The following is a 21,211-nucleotide window of genomic DNA, read 5'->3' as shown; positions in this document are numbered from 1 at the left end:
TTTGTCAGCAGTTACATTATCTATTTGTGGTCGTGGCTCGAAGAGCCGTGAATGAATGACCTGAGGAGGAACACAATTAGAATGACTTACCGACCTAAACCTTGAATCCTCTGGAACCTGGAACGTAAGAAGTAAGGAAACAGCAGTTGAGGTGTGCCCAAAGTACCGCGACCGTAAGTACGCCTATAGAGGGCAAAGAGTCAGAAATAGGGTGCAACTTGATTTTATTTGGGGTTACAGAGCCAATATCTTAAACACATTTGCCATTTCCATTGAAGGGTCCAGCACATAACGGTCAAAGCAAGCAGAATTCCAACGCCCCAGCTTCTTGATCACATGAGCTGGAACGTTGTGTCTAGAAGCAGCCGAGGCCGCGCCAATTCTGAATGAGTGACCTGTGATGCCTGCGGGGTCTCTACCCAACATGGTGATGAGCGACCGGACGTGTTTGATGAACTGTGACGACGATAAAGCCTGGCCACCAACCGGTAGAAGAGGACTGTCCGCCGCTCGCCCCGACAACATTGGCAGTAGGACCGATAGGGCAGCTACCGGGCACCAACGATGTGACGTGGGAAAATAGCAGACAGGCGCTCCCCACCTGCAGGTTTTGGTGGCCAGGAGGGTGAGAGTGAAACCTGGGCCATTGGGTGACAACTGGTCCAGGGTCAGGCCTGGTGATCTGTGCCCGAGACGCGTGAACTCACCGGGCCTGAGGAAGCCATAGAAAGCGAGGTGAATGGCCGCATTGATGACCGTGCTTAGATGATAACCAAACGGGTGAGTGTCTAAAAGGGTGCACATGGCCCTGAAGAGGTCCCCGGTGACATGTGCGCGGGAAGGTGACCTGTGAAGAGACAAGAGTGACACACCTATGAGAGCTGCCTTGATGGGATGTGCGGAAAGCAGTGTCGGTGCGTTGGGGTGCAACAGAGACCTGTGGTGCTGAAGACCTGTGAGGTGCAGCTTGATGGTGTTGTGGGACAAGTGTAAGGAAGAGTGGCAAAAACCAACAAACGCTAGGGAAGAATGCACCGAGATTGTGGCAGGCATACCTAAGTTGTGCATGAAGGCAGTGAAAGACGCCAGAGCAGAATCGTAGACCCGAATCGTGCTGGGTGCTAAGGAACCTCTAATTAAAGCGTTAGCCACTGATGAGTAGGTGGCTAGGCCGTCAGTTGCTGGAGCAGGGGGACCGTGGCTCCTGTTCGATCTGCTCCTGGTAGGACCTGAAAGAACAGTCTCAGGTTAGCGCGAGACAATCCGTCAGCTGCAACATTTAGTCTACCCTCAATGTGTTCGACGGAGAAGTGGAAGTTGTGCTCGAGTGCTAGTAACTAGGGGTGTGAATCGCCAAGAATTTGGCGATTCGATTCGAATCGCGATACCAGTGTGGCGATTCGATATATCCCGATATATCGCGATACCGTCTAGGTGACGATACATCGCGATATATCCCGATACATCGCCCACCGGGGAGCATTCATAGATCCCAATAGACGCCGCTGTCAGCTTTGACAGCGGCGATCTAGTACTCCGGTGCTCACTTTTCTCATTTTATCCCGTCCGGGCTGCAAAATAAAAGAAAACGCACTTTCTCTTACCTGCCAACGAGCCCCCGGAGCTCCGGTACAGGTGTTGGGTCCCCGGGCTGTATTCTTCTTACTTCCTGTTAGCCCGGCACGTCACATGGAGCTTCAGCCTATCACCAGCAGAGGCGCGACATCGCTGCGGCCAGTGATAGGCTGAAGCTCCGTGTGACGTGCCGGGCTAACAGGAAGTAAGAAGAATACAGCCCGGGGACCGAACACCTGTACCGGAGCTCCGGGGGCTCGTTGGCAGGTAAGAGAGAGTGCGTTTTCTTTTATTTTGCATAACATGAGAAAAGTGTGCATCGGAGTACTCCTTTAATAGCCAGCCGCGGCGATCGCCGCATGCTGGCTATTAGCAGCGGCCCCCGGCTACTGAAATCAGCCGGGGGTCGCATAGTACGGAGCGGGCACGAGTCGGAGCCCGCTCCATACACCCAGAGCGCCACCGTGTCAGATCCGGCCTGCCCGGCTCCACAAATGTGGAACTTTTATCTCCTGATGCCCAGGACATGCTGTTCCGGGCGTCAGGAGATAAAAATTCCACATCCCTAAAAGAATCGATTCAAAAATATTTTGAATCGATTCAGCATCGGCAAATGAAAAAATCGCGATTATCGCGAGAATCGATTTTTTCTTACATCCCTACTAGTAACACGAACTTCCTGACGAAGCGCATGATGTGAGGAGACTTGAAGCGCCCTTTGTTTAGAATATCGACTGTGGCCGTGTTGTCGCATATGAAGCGAACAGTCGTGTAACTCGAAGAATGCCCCCACACTGCAGCTGCCGCTACTATAGGATAGATTTCAAACAGTGCTGAGGTTTCTTTGAAACCAGGGATGTTACCAATCTCTGGAGGCCAAGGACCTTCCAGCCACCGGTTGTCATGCATGGCTGCGAACCAGAAAGCATCGGACAGCACTGTGGGGGACAGTTCTGATGCTGCAGGAGTAAAGAAAGAAGCCCCGTTCCACTTATCTAGAAACTGGTCCCACGTGAGTAGATCTGCCATAGCTTCATTGTCGATGTGAACAGTCTGCCTCTGGCCAGAGACCGAAGGGAGAAGGTCCAGGAGCCTGGAAATGAATGCTCTCCCCTGAGGTATGATCCTCATGGCGAAAGCCATCATTCCCAGGAGGCTTTGTAGCTCAGCCCTGGACACCGTGCGACACCTGGAGAGGCTGTGGAGTCGCTTCCGGACTCTGACTAGTTTGTCCTGAGGTAGTCTAGCCTGCATGTTCACGGTATCCAGGATGATGCCCAAGAAGACAAGCTGGGTGGTAGGACCCTCTGTTTTATGTGGTGCGACAGGGACCTCAAACTCTTTGAACAACGCCAGCAGTGAGGAAAGGTTATTAGGAGTATGTTTGGGGTGTTCAAGCAGCAAGAAATCGTTAAAGTAATGAATTGTGTGTTGGCAGTTGGTGACGTTTTGGAGTGCCCAGTGTAGGGCTGTGGCCAACTGATCGAAGAGCCACGGGCTGCTCTTCGCCCCAAAAGTGAGTTTGGTGGCGAAATAGTACTTATTTAGCCATTTAACGCCATGCCACTGCCAGAGGTCTGGCCTAATAGGGAGTAATTTAAAAGCATCAGTTATGTCCTCCTTTGACAACCAGGTGTTCCTCCCTAACTGCAGAATATTTTGTATAGCCTGGTCAATGGAAGAATACTTCATTGAGAATTCATCTGATGGTATTAGAGCATTAATGCTGGGTATGACGCACGAATAAGGCGCAGAGAGATTGTAGATTAACCTCTTTTTTATTAGAGAACTTCCCGGTAGCGAGCCCCAGCTGACTCTCCAAGTGCAGAAAGGGGGCATATCAAAAGGACCGATCATGAAGCCTTTTTCCAGCTCTGACTTGATCAGACTGGACACCGCCTCTGTGTCAGCGAGGGCTGACACCAAATTGTGGCACTCATAGGTACACTGGGGGAGGGCGACCAAACCCATGTGGAAGCCGTCACAGAACCCAGCCACCAACTAACTGACCCAGTTGGGATCAGGGTGACAGGCGAGGACCCTGGCCAGGACCTGCACCTGGACCACGCCTAGTCACGCCTGAGAGCCCTTCTGGTAGCAGATTGAGCTGGAGTGAGCTCTGTAACAGGTGAAGCATATGTGCAGGAGTCTACAGTTACTGTATTGACAGGAGGAGAGATTAAAACTGTTGCAGATCGGGGATTTGCCCAGAAACTTCACCGGCCTGCCCAGCCTGTCTAGCGCAGCTGTGTTTCTCTGAGGTGCAGAGGCGTGGGGGCTGGGGCCCCTGCTGGAGCTAGGCTCCCCTGGGTCGCTACTCCGCGGACACCAGTTGGCTGAGTGGGAGGTGAGCCCGCACACACCGCAGGATGGAGCTTTCATGCCTGCGAAGTGATCGCAATAGAGCTCCGTGTCTACGACCCCCCCAATCGATCACGTAGTTGAACTCTGCATAAGCTTCCTCTGCCTTAGCGGAGAAGGCCTTATGGTACTCATAAAACGTGGTTCCCCCGTATTTATGAGCCATCTGGATTGTCCTGTGGAGATACAGATCTAACTTGACCCTGCGGCTAGGGCTGACCAAGCAGATAACGTCCCTGAAAAGACCGAAAGTACGAATTCGGTGACATTCAAAGACCTGCTGAGCCTGGGGTCCTTGGGCGCTGGTATAAGGTGCACCGGGGTGATGTTTGGTGGGGGTTGTGGTGTACCTGTAGGCGTAGCCTGTGAGGTAGAAGCCGTGGGAGCTACCGTGGTTGGAGCAGACTCGCCACTCTTAGAGGTGTCCATAAGGTCCAGTCTGGCCTGGAAGCCAGCGACTGACGCTAGGACGTCTGCCATCATAGTATGGAGCTGGGACAGCGAGGCGCTTGAAACCTGGTCCTGAACAGCTTCCTGACTGCCCCTAGGGGCTTGGTCAGCATTGAGCAGATTAAACAGTTCGGCCTTCCTGGCAGAGGCTGGGAAGGGGATGCCCCTACTCCTTAACTCCTCCATTAACCTGGGGATGGTCCACATCCGGTATGACGGCATGCTGCCTCGGTCCGAAGCCCTGGCGGAGGTCTCCCGGACGGAGAGGGCATCCTCAATATCGAAAGCGATGGGACATACCTCTAGCCGAACCTGTCCGGGCCATTGAAGGGTGCCGGGGGGGGGGGGGGAAGAGAATGACTAATGAATCTTTGCAACTAACTCAACTTCACCTAGCTACTGGAACAGAGACTGACCTGCTGAATGTCCTGAGCTGTTTGTGACAACACGAGAGCCTTGGCGGCACGACCTGATTTCAGCTGTGGATATTATATGGGACAATTCGCATGGTGTATGGAGTAACAACTAGAGGGTGTGGGTGGCGAGGAGAGTAATAAATGTAGAGACTATGTGTATGCCGTTTGCGCTGAAGAAGAGTCAGAAACGGCACACGCAGAGGACCCCGCTGAAGACGTGTCAGACAAAAGGTTATCCTCTGCCTAGTTTTACATCATGTTGCGCTGAGTGAGTCAGGTACAACATGTGCGCCATGCCCCGACTGAAGTAGGGTCAGACCAGGAGCCGAGTGGTGAGTGTGTGAGGACGCACGTGGCTGTGACGACGTGTCAGTAGCAGCGTCATGAGTAACATCGGGGTGTATAACCGTGGATGTCTGAACGGAACATGAGTTATGGATTTGCATGGGTGTATTGTTTTTTTTTTTCGTACCTTGAACTGAAAGCTGAGAGGAAAAACGTTTGAAGGGAACCTAATCAACGACAACCAACTAGACAATCTGGAGGGGAAAAAAAAAACACGGAATAACATTTTGAAGCATATCAGACAGTGAGGTCTCCAGTGGCGACCTTGGAAAATGGCAAATATGAGCGGTACGGTGTATGTGTATATCTCTCTCAATACCTTAAGCTGAAAGGAAAGCCACTTGTGGGGCTTTGGTAACCATGGCAACCGAGCAACAACCTGGGGTGTGCATGATTTGTAGGCCTGCTGCTACGGAGACCATGGGGATCAAAGTGCCCCACGTGGGCATAATGCCCTGTGCCCACAGAACCCACTGGCCCTGTGCAGGTGGCCCATGTGAGATGTGTGCTTTTGACATTTTTTTTTTTCTGGTGGAAATGTCCCCCTGTGTTTTTCTTTTTCAACAAGAACATATGCATTTCTTTTTTTTTTTCTTTTCACAAGAGACAGTCCCCCTTTTTTTTTTTTTTCCTGGCCTGGGCCCGGTGGCGAAGCACCTGCCGCCGCCAGGCCTTCACACCAGACTGCTCCCTGACTCCCCCTCTCCGGCACAGTGTGTAGCACCGGGGGGGTCGGCGGGGAGGTCAGGGGAAGAATCGGCCTGCGGCCTGCCCCGCCCACCGGGTCCTTGGAGCCCCGCCCCTCTCATCACCTAGCCATGCCCATGACATGCCGGGAGACTGGTGAGGGGGAAGAGCGCAAGGCCCGGCGGGAGGATGCAGGGACCGGCGTCCGTACCCGGCCGGCCTCCCCACGGCGAGTGACGCAAGGCGGCCGCGAAACCCGCCCCCTAAGCCATGAGGACGCCCCCCCAGGGAACCGAGCCCGGGCCCGGGAGTGTAGGGGAAGGGCGGCCCTGACAGGGAGAGCAGTACCCTGCCCGTGAACAAAAATATGGACGGGGAGCAGTGGGGGTGGGGAAAAGACAGTATATGGAGGCCGGGAAACGGCACTTACCTAGCACAACCTCGCAGAGGACGGGGGATAGGACCGACACAAAACCACCAACTTCTCTCCGGAAACGTGAGACCTAACACGGCAGACTACAAGAGTACTACCGTCAGCGATACACACGCCCCTACCTGTGGGAGAGGTGTGGTTTTATACCCCACGCCACTCCCACAAATGCAGCCAATTAGGCTTTCAACATATATAAAACTCAACGTGTGTGTGTGTGTGTAGTATGTATGTGTGTATGTTCCAGCATCACGTCCAAACGGCTAAAGATATTAACATGAAACTTTGCACACATGTTACTTATATGTCAACAACAAACATAGGATAGGTGCTTTAACCCTTACTCACCCCCATTTGCCAGGGGTTGGGTTTATTTTTAAAGTCCCATACAAGTCAATGGGAAATATATGTTACTGCATAACTTCCAAACGGCTTGAGATATTTCAATAATATTTGGTCACATGTTACTTATATGTCCACTTAAAATATAGGATAGTTAATTTAACCCTTAACTACCCCCATTTGTGAGGGTCGGGGTTTTTGTTTAAAGTCCCATGCAAATCTATGGGAAATGTATGTTCCCACATAACTTCCGTACGGCTGGATATATTTCAATAACTGGTATACATATTACGGGTCGGGATAGGAGGTCGGGATAGGAGGACTGGCCAGGTGGACGGGATAGGAGGACGGGATAGGAGGTCGGGATACGATGACGGGATAGGAGGTCGGGATACGATGACGGGATAGGAGGTCGGGATACGATGACGGGATAGGAGGTCGGGATATGACAACAATATGAGGACGGGATATGAAGTCAAAAGCTTCCTCCTTTGTTTATTTTCCTCCCCAACAAGGATTAGGAAGGAAAAACCGGGCAACGCCGGGTACTCAGCTAGTCAATAAATACAAGAGAAGCAGTTACATTGGCAGCCATACATGCCCTCACCATGACACTACCACCACCATGTTCACTGATGAGATGGTGTGCTTAGGATCATGTTTGTTTCTTTCCTTCTCCATACTCTTCTCTTCCCATCACTCTGGTACAAGTTTGATCTTGGTCTCATCTGTCCATAGGATGTTGTTCCAGAACTATGAAGACTTTTCTAGGTCTTATTTGGCAAATTCTAATCTGGCCTTCCTGTTTTTGAGGTTTACCAATGGTTTCCATCTCGTGGTGAACCTTCTGTATTCACTCTGGTAAAGTCTTCTCTTGATTGTTGACTTTGACACACATACACCTACCTCCTGGAGAGTGTTCTTGATCTGGCCAACTGTTGTGAAGGGGGGTTTCTTCACCAGGGAAATAATTCTTCGCTCATCCACCACAGTTGTTTTCCTTGGTTTTACTGGTCTTTTGGTGTTGCTGAGCTCACCGGAATGTTCCAAACAGTTGTTTTGGTCATGCCTAGTGTGTTTATCTCTCTGATGGGTTTATTTTTTCAGCCTAATGATGGCTTGCTTCACTGATAGTGACAGCTCTTTGGATCTCATCTTGAGAGTTGACAGCAACAGATTCCAAATGCAAATAGCACACATGAAATTAAATCTGGACCTTTTATCTGCTCATTGTAATTGGGATAATGAGGGAATAACACACACCTGTCCATGGAACAGCTGAGAAGCCAATTGTCCCATTACTTTTGATCCCTTAACAAGTGGGAGGCAAACTGCAAACTGTTGTAATTCCTACACCATTCACCTGATTTGGATGTAAATACCCTCAAATTAATCTGCAGTTAAGGCACATCTTGTTTGTTTAATTTCAAATCCATTGTGGTGGTGTATAGAGCCAACAATGTTAAAATTGGGTCGATGTCCCAATGGACCTGACTTTATATATTGGTTAAATAATGTGTATACTTTTGGTTGAAAAAAATGCTGTCTTGTTCCTGCAGCTTGCTTGTTTGGGCAGACAAGCAGTGCTCTGTGCAGTGAGGACAAGCAGTGCTCTGTGCAGTGAGGACAAGCAGTGCTCTGTGCAGTGAGGACAAGCAGTGCTCTGTGCACTGGGGACAAGCGGGGCTCTGTACGCTGGGGACAAGCGGGGCTCTGTACGCTGGGGACAAGCGGGGCTCTGTACGCTGGGGACAAGCGGGGCTCTGTACGCTGGGGACAAGCGGGGCTCTGTACGCTGGGGACAAGCGGGGCTCTGTACGCTGGGGACAAGCGGGGCTCTGTGCAGTGAGGATCTGTGACACGCTCACACAGCAGGATGATTGACAAAAATGTATCGTTAATTAAACCGCACAGTCAATGGCGTAGGCGAAAATGGGGACCCATAGGGACCTATAACACTGCACACACTGATCTTCATCACTGATCACCGGTTTCTCATAAGAAACCAGTGATCAAAGATTCTGCCGCATGACTGCTCATGCCTGGATCTCAGGCACTGAGCAGTCATTCGGCGATCGGACAGCGAGGAGGCAGGTAGGGGCCCTCCCGCTGTCCTATCAGCTGTTCGGGATGCCGCGATTAGCCGCGGCTATCCCGAACAGCCCGACTGAGCTAGCCGGCAACTTTCACTTTCGCTTTTAGCTGGGCGGCTCAGCTCTGAGCGTGCAGCTAAAGGGTTAATAGCGCGCGGCGCCGTGATCGGCGCTGCGCGCTATTAGAGGCGGGTCCCGGCTTCACTATGACGCCGGGCCCGCCGTGATATGACGCGGGGTTACTGTGTAACCCCGCGTTATATCAGGAGAGCAGGACCAAGGACGTACCGGTACGTCCTTGGTCCTTAAGGTTAAGGGGTTAAAGCGTGATCACCAGTTTCAGTGTGTGAAGACACGCCGGATGGTACAGTTGGTGAGGTAACCATATGATGCCCAACAAGTTCCATGCAGATCCCTTTTCTAATTAATAGGACTTATGCAGGGAACTCGCCTTGTGTCGTACAGTTGTGCCCATGTGAAAGTGACCTCATACACAAAACACAGAAAATTCAGACATTAGATACCAATACATTGGTCTCTTAACTTACAATGGCCTCAGGTTTCAATATTTTCAACATACAATGGTATTTTCTAGACCATTGTAACTTAAAAACATACTAAACATAAAATGGTACGGACAGTCCAGGACCACGAAATGTAGATCGCTGGAAGAACCGACCAATCAAAATGGGCATTTTAATGGTAAAACTGCTGTATGAGTGAAGTACATGCACTGACTGGCTGTATGGTAGCGCCCCCTACAGTACAGGGAGGTACTACATGGTCTGTACTACTCCTTACCTGTGCCATGGTTAGCTGCTCCTTCGGACACCAGGTGGGGCGGCTCCATTTAACTTTTTCTTGGACCCTGTGTACTGTACAGGACGCTGAAGAAGCTCCTGTCCTCTACATAGACAGTGATTTACAGCTTCCAGCAGATCTTTATTACTTGTATATGTAAGGACTTGCTTCATCTGTATTAGTTTTCTACCTTTTTATTTAATCTTCACTTTTCTTATTTGTGTATTTTATTTTGAAGGCTTTAGAACCAATTACCAGGTTTCGATTTATGGTCTCAACATACAATGGTTTTAACATACAAAGGTCATCGTGGAGCCAATTAATATTGTAACTTGAAGAACTGTATTCATTCAGACTCCCTACCAGACTTCTAACTCAAATATGAAAAATATATCAAACCACACATCAGAAAAAGACAGATATTAGTCTATCTTCTGTTTCCTGTCTTGGTCTTCATGCTGGCTGGGGCCTATGCTGTCTATGTTCTATATCCAGACAGTACATGGATCCCCAGGTGGGAAGTGCTGATCTATACTTTAATAAGTATATTGCACCGCTGCATAAAAGGTTCCCCAAAAAGTGACAGAAATTGCAGTAAAAATAGTGTGTTTTACAGCGATTTGCATAGCTGCAGTAAAATTGCAAAATTCTTAGCACGATTATGGAAAACAATGTAAAATGTGAGGTACAGCTTATATATTGCCATGTGTTAAAACAGCTTAAGGATAATAAAGGTGTGTTTACAGCATGCTGTGCTGTACAATATAGAGGAGCATAAAGGGAATGAATAGCAGGTGCTGCAACCAAACAGCTTGTGCGAATAGTCTGTTGTGAAATCAGATGTTCTGCAGCAACGTAGAAGGACAGGGATGAAGAGCTGAGGGAAAGCAGTGCATTCTTGGAATTGTAGTATTGAGCAATGGCTAAGCCAGGACGTTTAGTACTATGACCGCCAAAACTAATGAATTTTTGATGGTTTCAGAACTGGGGCAGACAGATAATAATTGGAGTATGTTTCTGCAGCATTTTTATTTTTTGATTACCTGATTTCGGAGTACCCCTTAAATAATGAGTGTAATATCCCTGTTACTTTTAGAACAGCCAGTGTAACCCTGGTGTAGGCTGCAAAATTCCACATGTGGGTCTTTTTTGTGTGTGTGTGTCTTAGCATTTCCTTTTGGTCATGACAAGAAATTGTCAGCTTAGAGGATCAAGAAATGACAACCTGGGTAGGGCATCCTAAAGGACAATGCAGTTACTGTAGGCAGATGATCACGATTTTGGCCGATAATGCCCCGCCCCCGGGCCAGAGACAACCATCGCCGCCGCTGCCCCATCACCTCCAACCATCCTCTGCCCACATTCCGCCGCCGCTGTCCCATCGCCTCCTCCATCCCCGGTGTTATAATTACCTGTTCCTGGGGGTCCGCGATCCTTCTGGCTCCTGCGCTATTGCTGCACGCTACGCTGCTTAATGACAAGTGACGTCCCCAACGCGACGTCACCGTCAGTGCGCACAGTGACAGGGCAGGACGCCGACTGAGCCAGAAGGATAGCGGACCCCCGAGAACAGGTAATTATAACACCGGGGATGGGGGGAGGCGATGGGGCGGTGGCGGTATGTCGGCAGAGGATGGGGGGAGGCGATGGGGTAGCGGCATGTGGCCAGAGGATGGGGGGAGGCAATGGTGCAGCGGCTGAATGTGGGCAGAGGATGGGGGGGGGGGGGGGGGGGTGAGGCGATGGGGCAACTGTGGTGGTTAGACTCAGGACCCCAGGACAGGCAGGGGGAGAGAAGCGGGTGGCGGTGGTATCTGGCACCGCAAAAGCCGCTGCAGTTCATTGATTTAAAGCTCCCGCTTTAATTTATTGATCTACAACAGCTTCTGCCCCGCCGGGGGGTTTGAAATAGCCCTTAACTTATACTGGAGTATCGGTATAAGTTATCGGCCTGAAAGGTGACAGATTTTCGGTATCGGTTTCGGCCCTGAAAAATCGATATCGGTCGATCCCTAGTATAGACACGCACCCTTTAATAGAGTACATAGCATTCCTCCACAGGGGGCACAGGGACTGCATTTGCCATTTTTTCTAAAGAGAGGAATAACTTCTGTGCTGTTTATTTTAGTGCCAGCTCAGAGTCTTATGAAATGGTTGTCCAGAAACCAAGACAGATTCTCTGCCAGTTCATAGACCGGATCCTGACAGATGTAGATGTTGGTAAGTGAGATTTATTTCCATTTTTTAGTTTTTACTATACTTTTATGATGTTATTGAACTGAATGGAAATCAAAAGCCTCTTCTGTTAGTTTTTGCCTCGTGGTTTGTGCAGAGATATCCAATAACAAGTAACAAAAACTAAAACTGCAAGATAGCCCAGAATTGCTATTTCACAGGGAATCCAAGTTATTGCTAAAACAGAGAGGACAGAAGAGGCCACAGGTAACCTTTGAATTCTAGTCTGTCCCAACAGAAACGTTTCACTTAGGGTTGGCGGGGCCGAAAGCATCCACCAGTACCAACTCCCCCCACCCTGTGACTAGGTACCCAAGTCCTGGCAGCATTTTTAAACCAATTTCTGAAATCATACCATGAAATCATACTGTGTCAGGATTGTGCTGCTTGCAGTTTGAGCAACATATAACTGATGACAGGTTCCATTTAGTCTCAATAGAGAACCGCCCTGAAATAAGGACAATTGCTGTTGGAACATCACAGTAGAACAATATAAAAAGAGAACTATTCTGTCATAACATTTCTTGATGTAGAACACACAGTTTATTGTGACAATATTACATTAGAACGCTAATGCGACATAATTACAATATCATTTAGTTTAACAAAGAAAAGGTTGATTTGACAGCATAACAATAAAGACAAGCATTTTTGCAAGATCAACACAAAAGAGTACAGAATGCGAGTATGTTCACACCTGTGGATTTACAGCAGATTTTGACTTATTGAAGTAAACACTTAATTGGATAAAACCTGCAACATGTGAACATACACTGTAAGAAAAAACACAGCCCAATAAAACTAGGCAAGCAACAGGTATTATTGTGATATCATTACATTGTGTATGTATAATACAAGCTATTGTTACATAATCACAACAGAATACAGTTTATAAATATAGATATTAAATATTGTGACATTATAGAACTCTAGGAATGAAGATTAACAATATTTGCTTGCACAGATCTACTGTGATGATGTCACAGTAAAGACACAAGCTATTTTGGTATCATCAGAATAGAATTTAGGAACAAAGACCTATACATGGCAACAGAACAAGCCTAAAAAAGCTGGGTCATTGTAATAGCATCACAGCCTTGCAACGGAGACACACTGTTGTGGCATCATCACAATAAAACTTTGTATAATGTAAGCAGTTTTTTTCGGTCGTCTCCATATACCATGGGTATATCTTGCTGCCACTAGGAGGCTGACACTAGGCACCACTTCTGAGAGGTCAGCTTCTGGGGGCCTCCTCCTCTCCCTCCAACAGGGCACCTTCTAAGTCCCTGAGTCACCTGGCCAGAGGAGGAGAGGCAGCTGGCACCTCCCTCTCCTCCTCTTCCTGCTCAGCGGGCAGGTTCTCCTCTGCTGCCGCTTGCTTTATCAACTCCGGCCACAGGACACAGTACAGCTGCAGCCTGCTTCTTCAGCACCAGCCTTGGGACACAGGACCTGGGTGAGAGTGCTCCATTTTCTTGGCTGTCTATTTCTTACTAGCACCTATGTCCAACCCAAAATAGACAGGCGACCGCAGCCTTGGTCACCAACTATTCTTGTGTGGGATACAAGACCAAAATGCCCGGTAGTTCCACTGAATCCACCTGTCTTGCCTGCTCTACCACGCGCTCCATCCCCCCATGTTTTCTCCCTCCAGATTAGTGGCTTCAGCCATGGAGCGGTCTTCCCTGCACACGAACCCCAAGGAGTCCTGCTTGGTCTTTCCCCACTCTTAGTGCTCTCACAAGCGCCCTAAAGTAATCTCGCCAGTCTCTTCTCCAGACGTGTTCGGGATAGACATTCTTCCTATAGGTCACGCTCTTTTTCACCAGCTCACCGGCAGCGCCCCCACTCTAGGGGTTGCTCCCCCTGTGACCATCCAAGGTCCCCGACTCCTCTTTCTAGGTCTCACACGCCTCAGTCTAAGGCTACCACTGCACGCTCCCACTCTCCAGGGGAAGTAACGGATGAAGCTTCGGAATCAACCTCGGATCATGAGGACCACTCTGCCGCGTCTGATATGGTGGACAGCTTTGTCTCAGCCATCAGGGACACTTTTCATGTGGAGGACCCAAGAACTTTGGATCCTGAACCAGAAGTTTCTTTTCGTCGCTCTCGGCGTTCTCCCAAGGCTTTCAGTTCTCATGCTGAATTTGACACCTTACTGGATGCGGCTTGGAAGCATCCAGAAAAACGTTTCCAGGGAACCAAGAAGATTCAAGCTCCGTTTCCCTTTCCTCCGGAGTGGACAGTGCCACCAGCAGTAGATCCTTCAGTTTCTCGTCTGTCCAAATCTACTACCCTGCCTCTGGCAGATGCAGCATCCTTTAAGGATCTGGCGGACAAGAAGATCGAGAACTTGGCGAAATTTGCCTTTGAAGTGGCAGGTTTGTCCTTGCTACCCACCTCCGCTTCCGCTTGGGTGTCCAAGGCAGTTTCGGTTTGGGCTTCTCATCTACGGCAGGGCATCCAGTCAGGCGCCCCTCGGGAGGACTTGGCAGACCTCGCTCGTCATCTCTTTCAGGCCGGGGACTTCCTCTGTTTGGCACCTTTTGGAGTCAGCCCGATGCACGGCCTGTGCCTCAAGTAACTTGGTTGCGATTCGTTGCTCCATGTGGCAGAAGGCGTGGGATGCAGATGCTGCTTCGTAGAAATCTCTAACAGAGTTGCCTTTCTCCGGTACTCGGCTCTTTTGGAAACTCCTAGTGGAAATTATTTCCGAAGCTACTGGAGGTAAGAGTTCTCTGCTACCGCAGTTCAAACCTTGCCGCTCTGATCACCATCAGAAGACGACTTCCTTTGGGTTCTTTGCTTCGGGTCGCCCTCCAAAGCAGACGTACTCCCACTCTCTGAAAGCCCCTTCTTTCAAGGCGCGTCCTTCCTGGAAGCCAGACAACAGTTTTGGCGGTATTGCAGCCAAGTCCGGTAACCGTAAGCCTCCCTCTTCTTGAAGGGACGCCCCCAACCTTGTCCTCTTCTCGGGTGAGTGGCCGTCTGTCTCTCTTCTGGGATGTTTGGCTGGCGCAAGTTCAGGACGTCTGGGTCCGGGACGTCATCCGTTGGTTACCGGATAGAATTAGCTTCCTTTCTCCGGGATCGGGATCCCACCCTCCTTGTTCCCCTTCTTTGGCGGAAGCCTTTCAGGTCTCTTTAAGTACCCTCCTCGCTCAAGGAGTTATTGTGCCAGCTCCTCCAGGGGAGCATTTTTTCGGGGTTCTACTCAAATCTCTTTGTTGTCCCTAAGAAAGGGGGCTCTGCCCACCCCATTCTGGACCTCAGGCTACTCAACCGCCACTTGCGGCTATGTCATTTTCACGTGGAGTCCCTCAGCTCCATAGTAGCGTCCATGGATCAGGGGATCTCTGTCCTGGACGATCTTTTGATCAAAGCTCCGTTCTGGTCCCAAAACTTAGAGAGTCTTCATCTAACTGTACAGACTTTGTCCGCCTTTGGTTGGGTGATCATACGGGAAAAGTCCAATCTTTCTCCCTCCCAGTCCCTTGTCTTCCTGGGTTTCCTTTTCGACACGGCGGCTGCCCGTGTTCGTCTTCCGCTGGATAAGCGGCGCACCCTGCAGGAGGGTGTCCGTCGCCTACGGCGACCCTCTCTTTTTCCGATTCGCTTCTGCATGGAGGTGCTGGGCCGGATGGTGGCGGCCATGTTGGCCCAGTGGAACAAGTCAGCGTCCACTCTGGATCGCCGGATTCTTCTGCCCCTCTTCGTTCGTCGGTCTCTTCTGTGGTGGCTCCACTCTTTCTCCAGGGGCGGTCGTTTCTTCCCTTCCGTTGGCAGGTCGTCACCACTGGTGCGAATCTTGGGGAGGTGTGTTTTGCGACCTAACGGTCCAGGGTCGTTGGTCCCCCTCAGGAGGCTCACCACCCCATCAATCTTCTGGCGCTCCGTGCAATCTTTCTCTGCCTCCTCCACTGGGAAATTCTCCTACAAGGTCGTCCTGTTCGATTCCAAGCAGACAACACCACAGCGGGGCATATATCGCCAGGGCGGCACACGCAGTCGCTCGGTGATGGTGGAGGTCTCCAAGATTCTGCTCTGGGCCGAGACTCGGGTTCCCGCTCTCTCCACGATCCACATTCCAGGTGTGGAGAATTGGGAAGCAGACTTTATCAATCGCTCCTCTGCAGATCCAGGGGAGTGGTCTCTTCATCCAGGGGCGTTTGCGCATATCTGCGATCTTTGGGGGACCCCGGGTGTGGACCTCTTCGCGTCTCGCCACAACAGACGGGTTCCTTGCTTTGTCATGAGACCCTCTGGTTCTGGCAGTGGACGCATTCGTCATCCCGTGGTCGTCCTTCAGTGTTCCTTACCTCTTTCTGCCTCTCCCTCTCCTGCCCAGGGTTCTGAGGAAACTCAAGGCGGAGGGCGTTCCCGCCATTCTGGTGGCCCCAGACTGGTCCAGACGCGCGTGGTACACCGAAGTAATTTGTCTGGTCGCCGACGTACCCCTGCGTCTTCCAGTTCACCCAGACCTGCTCTCCCGTCCTCTCTGCCACCCCAATTTACTGTCGCTGCATTTAACGGCGTGGTGGTTGAAACCGCGGTTTTGAGAGCTCGGGGGTTTTCTTTTTGGGGGTGATTTGCACCATGCTTTGGGCTCAGAAGCCTTCTTCCGCCAGGATTTACCACCGCACTTGGGGGACTTATTTCCGGTGGTATTAGGCTCAGTCCTTCTCCCCGGTTGTCTTTTCCTTTCCGCGCCAACCCTCACAACCCTAGCTTCCAACCCTCACATCCACACCTTCCTGCAGGGCGTGTCCAATGCGGCTTCGCCATACCGGTCTCCCATGCCTCCTTGGGATCTCAACCTGGTGCTTGGCGCCTTGAGGAAGGCTCCGTTCGAACCTCTCCGGGACGCTTCTCTTAGCGTTCTTTCTTGGATTGTATCTTTCTCTTGCCGCTCTCCCTTCTTGGTCCTTCATCAGGACAAGGTTGTCTTTCGGCCACCTCCCTCCTTCTTGCCCAAGGTGTTTTCCTCCTTTCACATGAACGAGGAGAACGTTCTCCCTTCATTTTGTCCAGCACCATCAAACTCTAAGGAGCATTCCCTCCATTGTCTGGATGTGGTTCGAGCTGTACAGATCTATCTTTCCATCACCTCTTCTTTCTGTCAGGGTGACGCCTTCTTTGTGATTCTGGAGGGTCAGAGCAAGGGTCTTCCGGCTTCCAAGGTGACCATCTCGCGGTGGATCCGTTCCACCAACTCTGAATCGTACTGGTGTAAAGGGAAGGTCCCACCTTTTCGGGTCACTGCGCATTTCACGAGTTCCATTGGGGCTTCTTGGGCGCTACGCAATAGGGCTTTGGCCTTATAAGTCTGCAAGGTGGCCACCTTGTCGTCCTTACATACTTTCACCAAGTTCTACCAATTGCACACTTTTGCGTCCACGGACGCCGGGTTGGGACACAAGGTGTTGCAGGTGGCAGTGGCTCAGTCTTCTGCCTGATTCGGTTTTGGGTATTTTTTCCACCCCGGGGACTGCTTTGGTATGTCCCACGGTGTCTGTGTCACCCAATGGAGATGACAAAAAGTAGATTTTTTTTTTTTTTTTTATGCTTACCGGAAAATCTCTTTCTCGGAGGATCCATTGGGTGACACAGCACCCACAAATTTGTTTGTGGTTCTGGTTCGGTTTTCTGTCCGAGGGGTTGTGTTCGCTTCTTTTTGTCTAGTTCCCTCAGACAACTGCTGGTTTTCTTTTTCTGTCATTCCCCTCCTACTGCTTTGGGACTAAACTGATTAGCTCACTCAGTAGGCGGGGTATATCCTGCCAGGAGGGGCCGACTTTCGTTTTGTATACCTAGTGTCAGCCTCCTAGTGGCAGCAAGATACTCACGATCTCTGTGTCGCCAGGGTCTCTGTGTCCCCCCAATGAATCCTCTGAGAAACAGATTTAACGGTAAGCATAAAAAATCTACATATTGCATCATCAAAATAGAACACACCTGAAGAAACACAGACCATTCTGACCTCATCATAATAGAACATAGTTTGTAAATAAAGACATTTCTGTTTCTATTTTCTGATTTGCATTTTTTTAATAAATTTTTTTAGCTTTTTAGAGACTTTCCCGACTAGACCAAAGATTTACACTAAGGCAAAAATCGTGTGTCTCGGGTTAGTGAGCAAAAGTTGTAAGCCATCCATGGCTGTTTTGTTCTCAAAAATAGCTCATCTGTGATACGTGGGTCCTGCTTAATGCGTTGGATCAGCATCGCCAAAGATTAAATAAAATGGGAGTGTGAGGAGAAGCAGGCCTGTCTCTTTCAGTTGCTTATAGTAAATGTTGTGGATAGTGTGCCATTTATTTTAGCAGTGGGGCTGGAATAAAGCAAAAAGATTGCATCAACAAAAGGGGCAGGAAAGCCAAATGTTAAATGGCTGAAAATCATGCTGAGGAGGATCAAAGGGGTGTTGGCATAGTATAGTGACTTGGTATAGTATGCAACATCAATTACCCTAGAAGTGTTGTACTTTCCTTCCCTAGCAGATACAAAACCTACTTGTTCAGGACTGATAAGGTACAGCAGCAAGGTACTAACCCTGGATGCCAAAATCTTTGCCCTCCACTTTGTTATTGTTGAGAAAAAAGATCAGGAGGCAGCTACCGCGCAGTGCTGCATCTTTATCCTCTTTATGTATAACAGAGATATGAGCCTATAGGGAGTGACCTTTCATAGCTGAAATCTGTAGCATAAAATCCACCAGTTGAACTCTGCAGGGGATATAGTATGTGTAAACATACCCTAAGACAGTGTATAGAGATGGAAGCCTTAGCTCCTAACTGTGAGTAGGCCGTGCAGTACCCGTTCACTTCATTTGGAGCTAAGCTTCAGTAACACGGCACAGCCGCTACACAGTGTACAGAACCAAGGATAGGATAGGTCATCATTTAATGCTGCCTGGAAATCACCTTTAACTGATCATTTATTGATTGCTTGGTGTGTCTTTTTCTCTCTAGTTGCTGTGGAGCTGTCAAAAAATACTGAATCTCAACCAAGTTCAGTAATGTTGTTGGACTTCATTCAGCAGATCATGAAGTCATCACCACGTATGTTTGTCAATTCCATTAATAGATGTCAAACCACTCAGGCGGATCAGAGCTGTATCGGTAGGTTACATACTTCTTTATAGACTTAACCATGTTTACTGGTCTATGACTTTTTACAGTAAGCAAAATAAAAAAAATGTCAGTGTTAAATCAAGGATTTTTGTCTGTGGAATTGTGGCAGATTTGCTGAAAAATCTAAAATATTTATTGAGCCTTTCCGTTTAATATGACTAGGGTAATCAAACCCAAAAGAGAAGCAGCTGATTGATATGGGGGGGGGGGGGGTTCACTGACATCCTCACCATTCACAAGAACAGAAAGAACAGAGACCAGTTTTCCCCTGATTGAATGCTGCAGGATTCTAAGTAAGGGACAGACGTTAACTTTTAATTTATATCATTAGGTACTACAGTGGGACTGTATTATCATAAGGGGCACTGTGATGGGGAAATCAAATTCTCAAGGTTTTCCCACATGCGTGTAAAAACTTAATTCTCTGCTCCAGTCTTGTAAACCCATCATTAAACTTCTATTTCTCGGTCGGCTCCATTGGGGGACACAGAGACCGCGGGTATATCTTGCTGCCACTAGGAGGTTGGCACTAGGCATACAAAAAGAAGTCAGCCCCTCCTGGCAGGATATACCCTGCTTACTGACTCTAAGCTAATTAGTTTTAACTTAGTGGTAGTAGGAGGCAAACATAGGTCTGGAGTTCTCCAGACCTGGTCTTCTTTTTTATTTTATAGCTAGTGCTTGTTTGAGGTTCTTTTCTCCTTTTTTATTTTCTCTCTTTTAGGTGGGGTTTTAGGAGCATGGCGCTTCCTGTTCCCCCCCCCCCCATATGCGGCTAAGGGGCACGGGGCATAGAGTATGCACCGTTAACCCCTTCCCACCAACGGCCAGCGCCTGGGGTTGTACCTTTGTTCTGGGTCCCCCTAACTTCCCTTCTTGTCTTGCTGCCTCAGCCTGACATGATGCAGGTGACCATAGCTGGCTGAAGACATCTTAGGTGAGTATGGCAGAGTATGTCCCTCTCCTTTCTTCAGCCCTACCCCCCCCCCCCTCGTACCCTCCAAGCACCTCTTCATCTGCTCCTTGGGGCCCCTGTTACTTAGGGCCCCAGGGGGCTTTTACTGGGGGTGATGGCTATTTTTTTTATTATTCTCAGGAGTTTAGGGTTTTCCAGGTCGTTTCACTCTATGCACATGTCATGGGGATAGCGGGGCAACCCTTCCTCCTCCCCCACCGTCGACACTGCTTACTGGTCTTTTCAGCGCTTCGACGCCTGTCCGCAACCTCTGTCAGCTCCACTGCGGCACGCGGCTGGTGTGCTTTCATTTTCGCCTGCTTCTCGGGCAGATTGCGCTGCGGGGGGGGCATGTTAATTGACGCTGCGGCCTGCGCCGAAACTTGGCTCTGCCCACTTCCCGTACTGCGGGAGCGCTGGCGGGGTGCCCGCCCTCCTCTCTCCTCTTTGGCGGCTGCCTTTCAGGTTGCTTTAAGTACCCTCCTCGCTCAGGGAGTGATTGTGCCAGTTCCACCAGGGGAATGTTTTTGGGGGTTCTACTTGAATCTTTGTCTTCTCCAAGAAATGGGGCTTTGCCCACCCCATTCGGGACCTCAAGTTACTGAAACGCCACTTGCGCCTATGTCATTTTTGCATGGAGTCCCTTCGCTCCGTGGTGGCGTCCATGGATCAGGGGGAGTTTCTTTCCTTAGTGGATATCCTTGATGCCTATCTGCACATCCCCATTTTCTCCGCCCATCAGCGTTTCCTCCGTTTCGCTGTTCCTGCGGGTCACTTCCAGTTCAAGGCTCTTCCTTTTGGCCTAGATACGGCACCCAAGGATTCCCCCGGGCCCGGGGAATCTCAGTCCTCTCTTACCTGGAAGATCTTTTGATCAAAGCCCCGTCCCGGTCCCAAAACTTGTAGAGCCTTCATCTCACGGTACAGACTCTGTCCACCTTCGGTTGGGTGATCAACCAGGAAAAGTCCAACCTTTCTCCCTCCCAGTCTCTTGTCTTTCTGGGTCTCCTTTTCGACACGGCAGCTGCCCGTGTTCGTCTCCCGTTTGACAAGCGGCGCTCCCTGCAGGAGGGTGTCCGTCATCTACGACGCCCCTCTTTTGTTCTGATTCGCTTCTGCATGGAGGTTCTGGGCCGGATGGTGGCGACCATGGAGGCGGTCCCTTTCGCCAAGTTCCCCTATTGCCCTCTCCAGCTGGCCATCTTGGCCCGGTGGGACAAGTTGCCGTCCACCCTGGATCGCCGGATTCTTCTCCCCCCCCCCCCCCCCCCCCCCCCCCTCCGTTCGTCGGTCTCTTCTGTGGTGGCTCCACTCTCCCCTCCTTCTCCAGGGGCGGTCGTTTCTTCCCCTCCACTGGCAGGTCATTACAACCGATGCAAGTC

At 49.9% G+C, this 21,211-nt stretch overlaps 1 protein-coding gene across 3 annotated transcripts in view; it reads left to right on the top strand.

Moving 5' to 3' along the window:
- The window catches only part of ATR (ATR serine/threonine kinase), a 167,041-nt gene that overhangs the window by 2,839 nt on the left and 142,991 nt on the right, over positions 1–21,211 (top strand). For 2 of the 3 annotated variants that reach the window (XM_056564794.1, XM_056564795.1), the window contains exons 2-3: positions 11,629–11,720; positions 18,713–18,862. In XM_056564794.1, coding sequence (XP_056420769.1) covers positions 11,629–11,720; positions 18,713–18,862 — 242 coding nt within the window. Of the gene's footprint in view, positions 1–11,628; positions 11,721–18,712; positions 18,863–21,211 lie in introns of those variants that run through there. The other variant, XM_056564796.1, reaches the window with a different exon arrangement.

This window comes from Hyla sarda, chromosome 3 (genome assembly GCF_029499605.1).
Source record: "Hyla sarda isolate aHylSar1 chromosome 3, aHylSar1.hap1, whole genome shotgun sequence".
In the NCBI taxonomy this organism is placed as follows: Eukaryota; Metazoa; Chordata; class Amphibia; order Anura; family Hylidae; genus Hyla; species Hyla sarda.
The sequence above is the reverse complement of the archived record's forward strand: the minus strand, read 5'-3'. Positions and strand labels throughout refer to the sequence as shown.